Source organism: Protobothrops mucrosquamatus, unplaced genomic scaffold (assembly GCF_001527695.2).
Source record: "Protobothrops mucrosquamatus isolate PMUCROS unplaced genomic scaffold, P.Mucros_1.0 scaffold49, whole genome shotgun sequence".
NCBI lineage: Eukaryota > Metazoa > Chordata > Lepidosauria > Squamata > Viperidae > Protobothrops > Protobothrops mucrosquamatus.
In genome coordinates, this window is record NW_015386431.1 from 471773 (window position 1) to 487241 (window position 15469).

Here is a 15469-nt window from a genome sequence, read left to right on the forward strand (position 1 = left end):
GGAACCACTGATTGGTTCAAAATTGGGAAAGGAGTCCGGCAAGGCTGTATACTGTCGCCCTGCCTATTTAACTTATATGCAGAGCACATCATGAGAAAGGCAGGGCTAGATGAATCAAAAGGTGGAATTAAGATTGCCGGGAGAAATATCAACAACCTAAGATATGCAGATGATACCACTCTAATGGCAGAAAGTGAAGAGGAACTAAAGAGCCTCTTGATGCGGGTGAAGAAGGAGAGTGCAAAAGTTGGCTTGAAACTCAACATTAAGAAAACCAATATTTACAGGCTGGATGGCATGCTTTTCTATGGGGAAAAGATAAGAAAACCCACACATATTTCCTCCGACATCAGATAAGGGATGCATTAATTTGGATATGGGAAAAAGTTAAAAAAATATTATATGAAAATTTGGATCTCACCAATGGAGGCGATGATCCATCCAAACACATTAGATAAAACAAAGATGATAAGGTACAAAGAATTATTAGATAATCAAGGGAAGCTAAGATCAAGAGATGAATTAAAAGAACAGGGAATAATTATTGATTGGTGGCCATATACACAGATAAAATCAAAATATAATAAGGATATGGAGGAGTATGGGATATGTCGGACATTACAACAATTGGACAAAATATTGACAAATAAGGGAGAAAAATTCTTAACAAAAACTTATAAACTCCTATTAGAAATTGAATTGGAAGAAGAAATAGTAAAGGGCCTGATGATAGCATGGGCCCGAAACATAGGTAGAAATATAGGATTAGAGGAATGGGAAAGAACGTGGAACATAAATTACAAATTAACGTTGTCAATTGCATACAAGGAAAACCAATACAAAATGTTCTACAGATGGCATTTAGCACCGGCGAGATTGGCTAAAATATACAAAAATATGGATCCGGATTGTTGGAAATGTAAAAACAAAGAAGGAACATTTTATCATATGTGGTGGCAATGCCCTAAACCAAAGACCTATTGGGAGCAGATAAGAAGATGGTTACAGGAAATAACAAAACAACAAATTGAACTCAAACCTGAAATATTTTTATTAGGCATAATTAACCCAAAAATAGAGAAACTACTCCAATACATCATTATACATATTATAACTGCAGCACGCATTGCATATGCACAATGTTGGAAAAGGGAGAACATACCAACAAATGCAATGATTGTATGTAAGATATTAGACTGTGCTGAGATGAACAAACTTTCCTTAGAAATAAAAGACAAAGAAGCTACAGAATTTTACGAGGTATGGGACATGTATTATAACTGTCTAGAATTGCGGAATAGAAATGTATGAGGAGTAATGTAAATAAATGTAAATAAACTTAAGAGATATAGGACATAGTATTATTAAGGGAAAAGAAAAAATGTATTGTGTATTATGTTTGTTTGTAAAAAAAAATGAAAAAAAAATCATGGCATCCGGTCCTCTCAATTCCTGGCAAATAGATGGGGAAGAAATGGAGGTAGTGACAGATTTTATTTTCCTGGGCTCCAAGATCACCTCAGATGGGGACTGCAGCCAAGAAATTAAAAGACGCTTGCTCCTGGGGAGGAAAGCTATGGCAAATCTAGACAGCATACTAAAAAGCAGAGACTTCACCCTGCCAACAAAAGTGCGTATAGTCAAGGCCATGGTTTTCCCAGTTGCAATGTATGGATGTGAAAGTTGGACCATAAGAAAGGCTGAGCAACAAAGAATTGAGGCCTTTGAACTATGGTGCTGGAGAAGACTCCTGCGAGTCCCTTGGACTGCAAGACGTTCAAACCAGTCAGTCCTAGAAGAGATCAACCCTGACTGCTCTTTAGAAGGCCAGATCCTGAAGTTGAAACTCAAATATTTTGGCCACCTAATGAGAAGGAAGGACTCACTGGAGAAGGGCCTAATGCTGGGAAAGATTGAGGGCAATAGAAGAAGGGGACGACAGAGAATGAGGTGGCTGGATGAAGTCACTGAAGCAGTAGGTGTGAACTTAAATGGACTCCAGAAGATGGTAGAGGACAGGAAGACCTGAAGGAACGTTGTCCATGGGATCGCGATGGGTCGGACACGACTTCACTATTAACAACAACAACAATGCTATGTTTTATCCACAAATAGAAAGATCTCAGATACAATAGGAATGATTCTGAATTGTACTTGAGGATTTAGAGCTGTTCTAGGAGTTCAAGAAAAGCCTGCAGAATCAAGGGGACTGGAGGCTAAAGCATATAAGGAACGACTGCTGGAATTGGGTATGTCTAGTTTAATGAAGAGAAGGACGAGGGGGGGACATGATAGCAGTGTTCCAATATCTCAGGGGCTGCCACAAAGAAGAGGGAGTCAAGCTATTCTCCAAAGCACCTGAAGGTAGGACAAGAAGCAACAGGTGGAAACTAATCAAGGAGAGAAGCAATCTAGAACTAAGGAGAAACTTCCTGACAGTGAGAACAATTAATCAGTGGAACAACCTGCCTCCAGAAGCGGTGAATGCTCCAACACTGGAAGTTTTTAAGAAGAGACTGGACAGCCATTTGTCCGAAATGGTATAGGGTTTCCTGCCTGAGCAGGGGGTTGGACTAGATGANTATTATTATTATTATTATTATTATTATTATTATTATTATTATTATTATTATTATTATTATTACAACTAAGCTCAGAGAGCACCAAGGTCCCCACAGTTCAACCATGAGCTGCACATGTCTTCTTCAGTTGATAAGCTAAATCAGTTCAGGACACTTTACACAGAAAAGAAACCCACTTCTGTATTCACATATGCCACTCTTTGAGTTCTGATATCTAAAGAAATGCATTTTAGGATTGCTTTTAAAATGTACTCACACATCAGTTTTTTAAGAACCCTTTTCCTTGGCTGTGGAATCTCACTTATTAAACTTTCTCTTCAGCTAAGAGAGTGTATAATCTAGCCTCTTTTGTCTTTAAGGCATTTTAAAATTCTCTACAGCCAGACCCTTTCATGGTAAGTCCTATACATAGAAAAGAATTTTTGATTTGTAAAGCTCATCAGACAATTTAAAAGCCCTTGTATAAAGAAACATCAGCAACCTTAAACAACAGCCCAATTAGCAGCTTAGCAAGAATAATAAAAAGAGCACCTAACTCAACATTCTATTATTAAAGATGAAAAAAATGAAAAAATAGCATCAGATCAAATTACAACAACATCAAATCCTAGTCAACATGGCAAAAATAAATTTAACAATGATCACAAGGTTTATACTGCCAGGTTCACATATACTTCTTTTAAATTAGATTTCTAGAAATGTGTGAGTAATACTGAGAATGCCCTTTATCTCATATCAATAAACTATATGTTTTTTCAGTGAATGAGATGTGAGGAATGCCTCCAAGCTATAGTTTTTAAGAATAGACAAACCAAAATGAGTCCAAATAATATAGTTTTTAAGATAAAAACCAACATGCCCTTAAATAGTATGCATCCTTAATTGGATATTCGATCAGCAAATGTCTCACCTCCTTAAACACTTTATGATTTATTATTTTACAACCTAAGAGAAATATTTCAAATGGCAGTGTAGATCAAAGACTCTTAATGAGTGTCTTCATTTTTAAATTAAGAAGAGGGGAAAACTGCTATTTTAATTTAAAAACAAAAAGCTTGCCAGGATTGAGAATGAAGAAAGTTTTAAATAGAGAACTTTCTTTAAAGTGATTTCTTAAAAAAAAAAATTATGATGAAAGTACCTTTGAAAATAGCAAAAGTAATTAGACCTGCTGACCAGATCTTTGTGGGATTGCTGGTTGTTTATTATTAAATCAAGAAGATAAGGATAATATGAGCTAAGCAGTGAGATGTAACTATAGAGAACTAATTGGAATTAAACTGTTTCAGATAGTAAGAAGCAAAACGGGGAAAACAGAAGCCAGCCTTTTACTTTCACTGTAGTAATTGCATATTTTCACTTCCTCACAACAGCAATCACAAGAAAATCTGCTGAAGTGGCAGACAGAGGCAGGAGTTCACTAGAACAGCTTACAGATAAGGGCATTTTATAAGATTTATTGCAGAAAAAGTTTGAACAATTTGGCAAAAAGATGACTTCAACAGTTATAGAAGAAGGATTTGCAGGAATAAAAAAAATGTCAAAGAAGAAGTTAAGAAGAATATATGGTGCAACTGGCTGCAGACTTAAAACAAATTAATGATAAAGTAGAAGTTTCAGTCCTATAGGGGGACAGAGATTTGACTTTAACAAGAAACTAATGGCCAATATTTTTATTGAGTAATAAGTGTAATATAGTTATAATATAATTATTATAGTTATTATAATAAAATTTTACCATGATTAAGGCTAAACGGTTGAAGATAATATTACAGAATTTTATTCATGGAGATCAATACAAATAAAAAAAGAATTTGTGATTTAGAGTTTTGAACATTAGTCTAGATTATGGAAATAATATTATATAACTTTAGAGCAGGGGTGGGCAATCAATTTTCCCAAGGGCAGACATGAGTAACTGGAATTGTTGTGGAGGGCCAGCACCATGGACCCCCAACCCCACCATGGCCCCACCCCATTGCAGTTCCGCCCCTGCTGCAATCCCATCCAATTCACACCCCTACCAACACCAACACCCCGCTCCTACCAACACTGCTCAGCCACCAATGCTCTGCCCCCACCACTGACACTGTTGATGCCTTAAGCTGGACAGAGACACCCTAAAGGTCGGATGTGGCCCACAGGATGTAAAATGTGCAGGTCTACTTTAGAGAGAGAGGTTAAAATATAATTGCACTTATAATTATTGTGAAAAATATCAAAACTATATCTTTATCTTTTTTTCTTTCTTTCGGTTTTAACTTTTTTCTTTGCTTTATTTTTTATTTCTTTTTCTCTTTTCTTTATTACTTTGTATTAATTTGAATAAGTTTTTATCTTATTTTTTAAAAATGTTTCAGTAAAATTAATATAAAAAATCAGTACTGTGTATGTACTTCAGAAATGCACTGATGATAATTGGTACAACAGAGAGATCACATGTTTCAAGAATCTTGCATCATTAATATTCAGAGAGCCATATTTTGCATTAGTTTAAATTTGCTTAACTACCTTTGGAATTACTCCAGATAGAGTTCATTACTGCTTAAATCTAGCCTGGATATCACTAAAACATAGGTACTTTTTAAACACCAACAATATTATCATATACTCACTTTGTCATTTTTAGTGGATTTGTATTTGCAACTGTTTCTGTCTATTTGTATTTATTACTTTAATTTGTGTTGCAAGCTGCCTTGAGGTATATATTATGAAAGAGAATATAAATGTCTTCAATAAATAAATAAATCTTGAGTTTGAATTTTCTTGAGAGCACAAGTACATTTCCTTTTTTTTTTTACTTCATTGGGAAAATGACAGCTAGACTTAAATTAATGTGCCACCTGGAATATCAGTGTCAAGAAGTTTAGAGGCTTAATTTGTGAGGGTGATGCTTAAATAGATTTAAGATTTCTAACATAACAAGAACTTTATATGTTAGCTTATCAAATGATGAGCATAATCCAGTTCGGCAGAACCAGTACTAATTTTTTGTTGCCCAGGCCCAGAATGGACTTCCGGAAGAGGCATTCATATATTTGAATCCCACCATTGAATCCCATCCTATAAAGTTGTCAATAATAACTGCTACTATGTGGGGCTGACACCTCTACCAGTTTAGGATTGCTGCCAAGATATCATATTTAGGATTCTGGGCTTCTTGTTTAACTGTTTGAGCATTGTTACATCTTAAATTCCAATATTTCTGCTGCAAAACACTGAAATAAAAATTCTGATAGTTATACTACCATGTTTCCCTGAAAAAAAGACCGGGTCTTTTTTTTTTTAACCTCTAAAAGAGGCACCAGATCTTATTTTCGGGGGGTGTCTTTTATAGTCACCTCAGCCCTGCCCAGCTGGCCCATTTCTTCTGCGACCGAAGGAACAGCTTCATTCTGCAGCTGCATTCCAGCCTGCATTTTGCAGTCAGGCCTTTCCGGAAGGCCTCTGCAGCTGAGTAATGAGCTATGGATTCAATCCATAGCTCAGTTTTCAGCTGCATAGGTCTTGCAGAACCGAGCTATGGATTGAATCCATAGCCTGATTCTCGGCTACAGTGGCCTTCTGGAAGGCCTGTGACTGAGAAATGCAGGCCTGGCTACAGAAGACGCTACAGAATCAGTGGGCCAGTGAGGAAAGGCCTGGCTGCAAGGTAAGTGGGTCCGGGGTGTATGGGGCAGCTCCACCCCCATACCCCCACCCTAGCTTGATTTTTAGGTGTGTGCCTTGCCCAAAAACTAGGGCTTATTTTTGCAGTAGGGCTTATATTAGGCCTACCCCAAAAAATCAAGCTAGGGCTTATTTTCGGGGTAGGCCTTACTTTTGGGGGAACACAGTAGTACAGGTCATAAAATATGGGAAAATTTAAATGAACCTGGAAAATCGATTTACTAAATATAGGTACTGGGAGGGGATGTAAATGAACCAAGTTCTAATTTATATTTTGGATTTCATGAAGACATTCAGTTTGAATTTGCAATTCAGTGTGAAGAGTTTATCTGAACAATCAAGTCAAATCTGATAAGAGTATGTATGCATATCCACAAAGTCCATCAAATAGTTGAATCAATTCAGAAGCACCTGATCTAATTTAAAAAGGTAATTTGACTGAATCACATTCAAATACAAGAATCAGAATGAAGTATCACACATGCCTTAATATATGTGTCAAGGTATATATTTTGGATTGGCATTCAAAAAATATTTCCATCCCAAATTAGCATTATAATCTAATGTTCTCATTGTTCTTCTTCTACAAGATTTAATTGAAACTGTATACTTTTCTAATGTATTTGTTAGAAACAGTTGTATACTGTCCTTCAGCCAAATGGTTCCCAGGGTGATTTGAAAGCAAGTTAAAGCGACAATGAGTTCAGTAGAAAATCACACACATGAGAAATATGTAGAAATCATAGAGTTGGCTTCTAGTGATAAATAATATAGAGTTTTGTTTACATCAGTACCTTGAGCTCTCCAATAGAAGACAAAAGGCCTGCTCCATAAGCCCTCAGTTGTCCATCTTGCTTACAAAGGCCAAACTCAATAGTGAAGAAATAACACTGTAAAATGAAATACATAGAGACACACACACACATATTAGAATGAACCTAGATACACTCAGAAATCAAACAAGTCACCAGACAAGCCCTTCCTCATATTATTTTTTGTTTTTAAATAAATGATGTGAAAGAAAACTACCAAACGGTAACACCATAAATACAAGAGGCTATCATAAATCTATTTAGCATAAATCATGATAAAAATTAGGACTGTGCAGTGCTTCAGATTCAATGCCAACAGGCTGTTGCAGGATGTGCACAGTGTCTTCCATTTTTTAAAGCACTTGCATTTTTATTTTGAATCATGAATTATGTGCAGCCAACACATAATCCCTGCAAAAGTCACAGTTAGTCTAAAGTGTTGGAAGCAGGTAGTGTGTTTTCACCCTGTGCTATCCAAAGTAGGTTTGGGAAGACTTCCGGTCCTGCGCAGCAGTTGAGGGGTTCGGGGCTCCGTGCCCTTTGGCTGAATTTCTTCCTGTTAGGTGACCCTAAATGGGCCAGAAGCCACCCCAAAGAGGCAGCAAAGAAGGAAGGAAGTCCCAGGGACCACGGAGAGATGGTGGTTGACCCGATCGGTCCAGGAGAAGCCTTTCAGAAACCAACAGGAGAAAGGCTAGCCTAACTTCAGCTACAAGCAACTGAAGTCAAAAGCACTATTTTAAGCTGATTGTAAACAGTGCGTTTAAATCTGGGTAAGAACATCGATTTTCTCTATCCTACTTATCAACTTTCCTGAAGAAAAAAAAATCCCAAGAAGCAAAATACCTCCAAAAATGAAGGAGGGGGATCTCTGCCCCACCCTTTTACTAACAGAAACGGCAAATTAAACCTTTTATGGAGGACCAAAACATATTGAAATGAAATTAAATGACTATAAAACCTAAATTTGGATAAGTTTGAAATTGCTGAATGGTTAAGATTCTCATTTTAAAGGCAATTTGTTCATTTTGAAAATTTGAAAAATAAACCGGTACTAACATCTAGTGGTGGATGAAAACTATGGCTTTCATACAGGACTTGCCAAAATCTGGAAAAAAAACTAATTTCTATTTGTGACCGTCAAAGCTCTAACAATAGAGAACAGCTGTGACAAAAAAGAAAACAATCTGGGCTGCAGACAAAGAGAGACTTATAAATTTTAGGGAATAAAAAAAACTTTTTTGAACTTTCTGGATTACAAGTATCTACTTAATTCTGACTCTAAAGCTATTTGCAGAGAAAAGAAAACTTGGATTCTTGGTCATCATGGAAAATCAGAGACTTATAGAAATAACTTATCAAGAAAAAATAAATACCTTTCAACAGGAGACATATGCTATGTTGCAACTAATTCAAACAACAATGATTTCAAACCACAAAGAAATCCAGAATAACTTTGAAAATATAAACCAATTCATCTCCAATTTAACTTTACAACAAAAAAATCCCAGAAAACAACAATAGAGAAGGAACAGATAAAACAGATAACTGAATACAAATTTGAGGATAGAGACTTAAAGATAGAATCTAACAAAACAAAGAGGTATGATTTAACCCAAGTGGAAAAAGATTTACAAGAAATACTGGATTTGGAAAAGACAACTTATACTTTAACACCACAAAACAAATTTGAGGATAAGAAAAAAGATTGGACAAAATGGACTGCAGAGATGTCAGGAAAAACACTAGAACTGAAGAGACAAAAAATGATAAGAGAAACAGAGAGAAAAAGAAAGAAAAAGATTTTCAACAAACATGAATGGGCAAATGCCTCTTACAAAGATATTATACTTGACTTACCTTTTATACTACAGTAACACTTACAAGAATATGGAAAGATTCTTTGATTCAGCAGAACATATTGATTAAGAAAGATACTGAGCAAAAGAAAAAGGCTAAAGTGAAAATTAAGAAAATAGATGATGGGACCTATCAGAGAATATTTAAAAAAGAAACACCTGTTTGAATGTGGTTAAAGAAATAAAAAGATTTTGGATATGAATTTTATTTTAAGAGGGAAGAGCCCCTCAAGTAACATAGTACTTTTTCTTCTTTCTTCTTATTTTATTTCTTGACATGAGTAATATAAAAGAGTTGGAATGGCTTATATAAAGGAAATGTTTTAGATATTTAAAGGTGATTGATTTTAAGAAAATTACAATGGATTAAAAAATGTTTTGAATAAGAGTTAAAAGACTAGAGGACTAGATTTATTAAATGGAATATTTAAAGATTAAATATATTTTCAATTATGGTAAAAAGAATGGAAAAAGTTTGGAAATAAATATGTATTAACTTATAGGAAACATGGATTTTAAGTGGCATACTATCCTTTTATTTTTCTTTATTCTTATTATTCTTTTTTCTTTTTTTAATCTTATTTATTCTTAAGAAAGGTAAAAGTATTGGGATGGCTTACATGAGAAAAAATAGACTTAAATGTTTAAATGTAATTAACTTTGAGAAAATCTGAACCAGTAAAAATGTTTTGAACATTATGGGAAAAACAAATGTAAACAAGAACTGTAAACAGGATCTATGATGAGGCAACCAGAATGCCTAGATGGAAAAGAAATATTACATTGATGTGCTTATTATTTGTAGAAATATTAGAAAAAAATTTATACTTAATCGTTATTTACCAAAACAACAAGAATTGTATTAACGTAAGGTTGGTAAAAGAGAACATTATGGGAAAAAGAGGAAATCAAGTAAAGTTATTATGTGGATTATAGATTATAGAAATCAACTGTTAGTGAATGTTTTTTAAATGTATACCCAGATACCAAATATTAAGGTGACTATGTTAAAAAATCAATAAAACATTTTTTTAAAAAAAGTAGCTTTGGGGAATTATATCTGAAGAATTGCACAACTCTAATAAAAATCACCATTATTTATGTACAGATTTATTGTGAAATAAATAAATGCAAGAACACATCTGCAAACCTGGTAACCAGGTTTGCAAATGCTGGGTGTGTTTTAATAGCATATTCAAAAATATTGTCTTAAGGAGAGCCCTGGAAAAAATCCACAAACACAATGTGAACTTTATTAAAGGGTAAAACTGTATATAATAATTATGTAATAATTCTTCAAAACCCATAAAGAAGAATATTTGTAGCTCAGGGTTGAAATGAGGTGTTATCTGAGCTTGGCTGTTTTCTTGCAGACGTTTTCTTGCAAACTAGATAAAATTCTCAATGCTAATAAGGAGTGGGGTTTGCTCTTAATTTATATTCTAGTGGCTTACCCTGTCGGTGTTAGTGGGGGTGGTCTTAGAGGTTCTTTGGTTGGGCTATTTACTATTGGCTTGTTTGACAGTTTTTTGATTGGTTACTTGATTGTTGATCTGATGTTAATCTTGGAGTTAATCTATGCTCGTCTGGGTGCTGATTGATTGTGGAGAAGTGCTTATATCTTTTTGTTCCCTTTTTGGCTTGTTGATTGTCTCTTTTGCACAGTATGTAGATGTTATTTTGTCTATGTGTCTGTTGATGGCCAATTTGTGAGAGTGCCAGGTTTCTAGAAATTCCCTAGCATTTTTTGATTTGGTTTGGTCTAGGATGGTCAGTTTTCCAATTGAATCTATGGTTAAGTCTGCCCTCATGTTGTGAAATTAAAGTTTTGATCATGTCTTCTGACTGCTAGTTGGTGTTCATGGATGCGTTCTGCCAATCTTCTGCCTGTTTGTCCTACATAGTGGCTTTTGCAGTCATTAAACTGTATGTTTTAGATGACTCCTGTTTTTTCTTCTGGGGCTGCTGGGTTTTTTGGTGTGCTTAGGATGTTTTGAAGGGCTTTAGTTGATGTGTGCTATGCTGATTCCATGTGGTTGTGGTAGTCTGTTAACAGTTTATTTTTTTATCATGAAATAACTCCTTAAACCAGCTCCACAATACAATAAAGCCCTCAAGTTTTTTTCAAGCAAAGCAAATCAGCTATACTGTTTTTCTTTGTTTATTCTTACTGCCTCATTTGACACTTTCAATAGCCAGAAGCAGAAGCCTCTTTCAACATGTCCAGCCATCTTCTTTATGTGCAGAAATCTCTTTTGAATATTGGAAGTATTATTTGTTTATAACATTTGTATATAAGCCAATCACATATACTCCAGTTTACATCAGCAAAATATTATTAAAACCTAAGGGCTTAGGCAATGTACAGGACTTTGTTAAGGAAAATCCATTGCCATTTTATCTTGGTCAATAAAATTACATTGCTTCATGGTATGAAGCACTTCATTGAGACAAGGCCACTCTAGTCCAGTAGGTTGTGGATTTCCATGGATCATGGCCTTTATCTCCAGTAGATTGTGAATGCCCTTTTTTACCAAGATACATGCCTTTATTTATTTAAATATAATCATCCAATAGCTTATTTATGTGCTTTGTTATGGATTTAATTGTGAAATTTTAACAGCTTTTAGTCTGCATGGTTTATAAACACAGACAAATAAATATAAGCAAAAATTTTAACATGGACAGCTTCCAAAGAGGATATACTGACTGAATATATAATGTATCATCTATTTCAGTTCTCTGTTTTTAATACAACAGATACCGAAATCTTTTTCTCTGTAGGTTGGACTTTCTAGAAGAGTGCATCTGAGGACACAATCAGTCAGGCTACTGCATGTCTATTTATTTATTTGATTTAAAATAGGATTTTTAAGGACAGGTATGCTTCCAAGATTGTGGAATGAAAAGCAGAGAGAAGGGAAAAGGAGGGGAGGTAAGGGATAAAATCATGGTAAAAGCCATATCTTCTAAGATATTAAAAGATCCCCATAAAAATATTGAAATTGACTCCAATTCTAACTGGATTCCCAATTCCCTTAGGCAAGAGAAAGCTTGGTTAATTAAACATTTTAGGGTTATTAGGCAGAAATCGGGACCATTGACAGTTCCCAAAAAAATCTCTGTGGGTTAAACTAAAAGACAAGTTCCTTAATGTTTCAAACTTATCTCCACTTTCTTAGAACATTTTAAATTGGCTATGTTTGCTTAAACGAAGTTAAAGACCTGCTGCATTTCCACAATATGCAAAGTTTGCTAGATTTTGGTCTATTTTAATTTTTGTGGGTCTTAATATGTTGCACAAATCCATCCCATTTGGTTAGTTTATGATTCAGTGTATTACACAAACTAGAAAATTGGTTAATTTAGTAACCAGTTTAGTTGTAGAAATACAGTCATTATGTGTTTTCTTTCTATGATGCAGAAGGAAGAGATATAGTACTGGGAAAATATTCTCTGAATCCAAGAAAAGCAGAAGGGCAGTCCTCAGACTGGGAGGCCACAGGAGACAACACTGAAGATTTCTCCTTAATGAGGCACTTTGGCTTCTCTCTTCCTCATTGTCAAGCTGCACACAGCTGGACAAGATCAAGGAAGCAAGAAGTACACATATCTCAGTAAGGTTTCTTTAATGCTGGTCAGCAGTGAATACAAAATCTTACTTAGAAATAGAAATTTCCCATCTTCATTTTCAATGAACTAAGGCAGAGTATCTTTAAGCAATTGAAATGCTCTTTTCCTTTGCTAGATTTCCTACAATCTTTCATACTGAGGGCAATAGAAAAATTAATCCTGCTTTATAAATAGTTGATACATCATGTAACTTCATTATTTGACTGAACTATGTTTAATTGAATAAACAAACCAGCTGTATTAGTATACCATTATTATTAATAAACCATAAGTTATAAATCACAGTGTCAGGATTTATTATATATATTAAACCAGAATTGAACAATTCTCACTGTGGTTTAATGCAATGTGTGATTCCCAGATATTGTGTGGAAATAGTTGCATAGTAATCTATTGCTTCCTTGTTGCATGCATTCATTGGTAAAAATGCTCATTGTATATTTTGATAACTCATTATTTTCATATAACAATAATGTTCACATATTAAATCCACATATAAAGTCTATAAAAAGGCTATATTCCTTGGGGAAAATCATACATATAAAGAAAAATAAAATTTCCTGGTGGTTCTATATGGTTTGTATTTGCCAAATTCTAATTTTCATCGATATTGTGTCTGATTAAACTCTTTTTCTATGAAAAAGCTACTAAAATACTTTTATTGAATACAGACTATGGCAAATTCAGTCTAGTTCACAGACTTGTTAAACCATTAAATGAAGTATCTCACTCAGATCATTAGCCTTTAATACAATTATTTTAACCTTTCCAAATATTCAGGAAATTCTATTTGCTGATATCCTTTTTGGAGTATGATTTGGAAAACTATTCCAATATATAATCTTCGATTATTTTTTAAATTTCTTTATATAAATGCTAAAATGTTTTAATATTTTAACTGTTCTTAATTTAAAAACAAATAATTGAAAGCATTTCTCAAACAAATTGCATGATTTAACAAACATGCCTTTGGTGCTTGTATTTTGTTTGATTAAATATATCATTGTTCTTCCTACAACTATTATGACAGTGTAATAGCAGAAACCAAGGTTGGTTCTTTCTATATATGAAGAGTTTTCTCTTTATCCATTTTGAAAATGTTTGCCTCTACACATCAAAAAGTTGGGGTAGATAGGTATGTTAAGGCTCATAAGCTTCATAAGATGCTCATGCCTGTGGTATATATTACAATAGTTTGATACATTTTTATAGTAAAAGTATTTTGTATACTCCCGTTATTTTCATTAAATGTATCTAAGCATGAACATACTCTCCACTTCAAATTATGCTTACTCATGTGCAAAGGCATCTTGAATTTGGGCCAATGGATGCTATTCCATTATTGGCAACAGGAGCCAAGGAAGTCCTACAAGGGAATAATCAGCAGGGAGTTTATTCTGTGGTGCCATTAAACTGGAGCCTGCTGTGGAAATGATCAATGCAATCTGCAGAGCCAGCAGAAGTGCAACTGATAAGTAGAAACAAAAGTTTCTAACTTGCCTATGGATTTATATGATGAAGCCATGACCTCTTGTCAAAAGCATCTTTTGGGGACTAGAAATCAGCAAAGGAAAGCCGTTACAACAATGGTTTAAAAATATAGTTAAAGCAGAGACAAAATAACATGTCTGGCAGTAATTGTTACATTTTCATATCAGAATGGACAGATTTAGTTGAAGCAAATTGCATAGGCAGATCTGACATCAATACCTGGAAAGATTCCATAGGGTAGCATAAAGCAATTATTCTATAAACTTCTTGAAAACAATGTATGTAGTGATTACCAGAAGAAAACATGGATTTATTAAAAAGACATCATAACAGACTAATCTTATTTCATTTTGATTATATAGGTTTCTTAATATATTGTGGGAATGCTGTGGATATAACATATCATTACTCCACAAAGCAGGTGACAAAGTATCTGGACTAGCAAACTTGTTAGTATGGCCTCAATAGCATGCCTTGTAGGTGGCTCTACAGCTGGCTTGGCATCCTTATTCATATGTGCATCAGTTTTTCTTCATGAAATTGGAGTACAATATCAAATAGGGTCAATAGCATTCAGTCCTGAACCTTGGACTTGTCAGTATATGCATTAATGATCAAGAAGTCAAAGAAATCTGAATATAACACAAAACTAGGAGATAGCTAAAACCCTAAAAATAAAAAACAAAAAACAAAATTCAGTTTTAAAAAATTAGAGATACAGAAATAACAGAATGAAATTTAACATAAAAAAGTGTATGTATTTTTGTGTAGGAAAAAAAATAAATGCACCAGTATAAGATGGGTAACACCTGGTTTGGAATTATTACCCCTGAAAAGAATTTTGGAATTATGCTTAATTATAAGCTAAATAAGAATGAGAAGTTTGATATGGCTAATAGTCAAATACAATTTAGGCTGCTTCAGCAGAAATATATGTTTCAAATTACAGGAAATAATGTTTCAATTTCATCTAATGGATTAGATTTCTCTTCAATAACACATCAATTCTGGACACATTTTAAGGAAGATTAAGTAAAAATGGTGCAGGTACATCAAGGTCTTGCAAGAAAGACTGAACAGATTAAGCTTGAGAAAAGCCAACAGACATGGGACAGATGGGAAATATGATGCCCTTCAAGTACAAAGGAGAGTTATCATAAAGAGGGTTGAGATTTATTCGGTATCATCCCAAGGTGATTAATGGTTACGTTGTAGTCAGATCTAAGTATGGAACTCTTTCAAATGATGAGATTATTTCCACTACAGTGGAAGAAATTATCAAAGGAGAAGCTGAGGTCCACTTCATTGGATGTGGCCAAAGATGGAAATCAATCTAATAACAATGCTTTAATTTGGATTTTTGAATGGAGGTTAGAATTCAATGACTTAAATCAAAGGTCCCCAACCTTTTGGGCACCAGGAC

The 15469-nt window shown here is 34.3% G+C and overlaps 1 protein-coding gene across 1 annotated transcript in view; it reads right to left on the reverse strand.

Annotated features, from left to right (window-relative positions):
- TPH2 (tryptophan hydroxylase 2) overlaps positions 1–15469 on the reverse strand; it is a 120923-nt gene that overhangs the window by 12686 nt on the left and 92768 nt on the right. The window contains exon 9 of the mRNA XM_015811810.1: positions 7046–7141. Within this exon, the coding sequence (XP_015667296.1) occupies positions 7046–7141 (96 nt within the window). The remainder of the gene's footprint in view (positions 1–7045; positions 7142–15469) is intronic.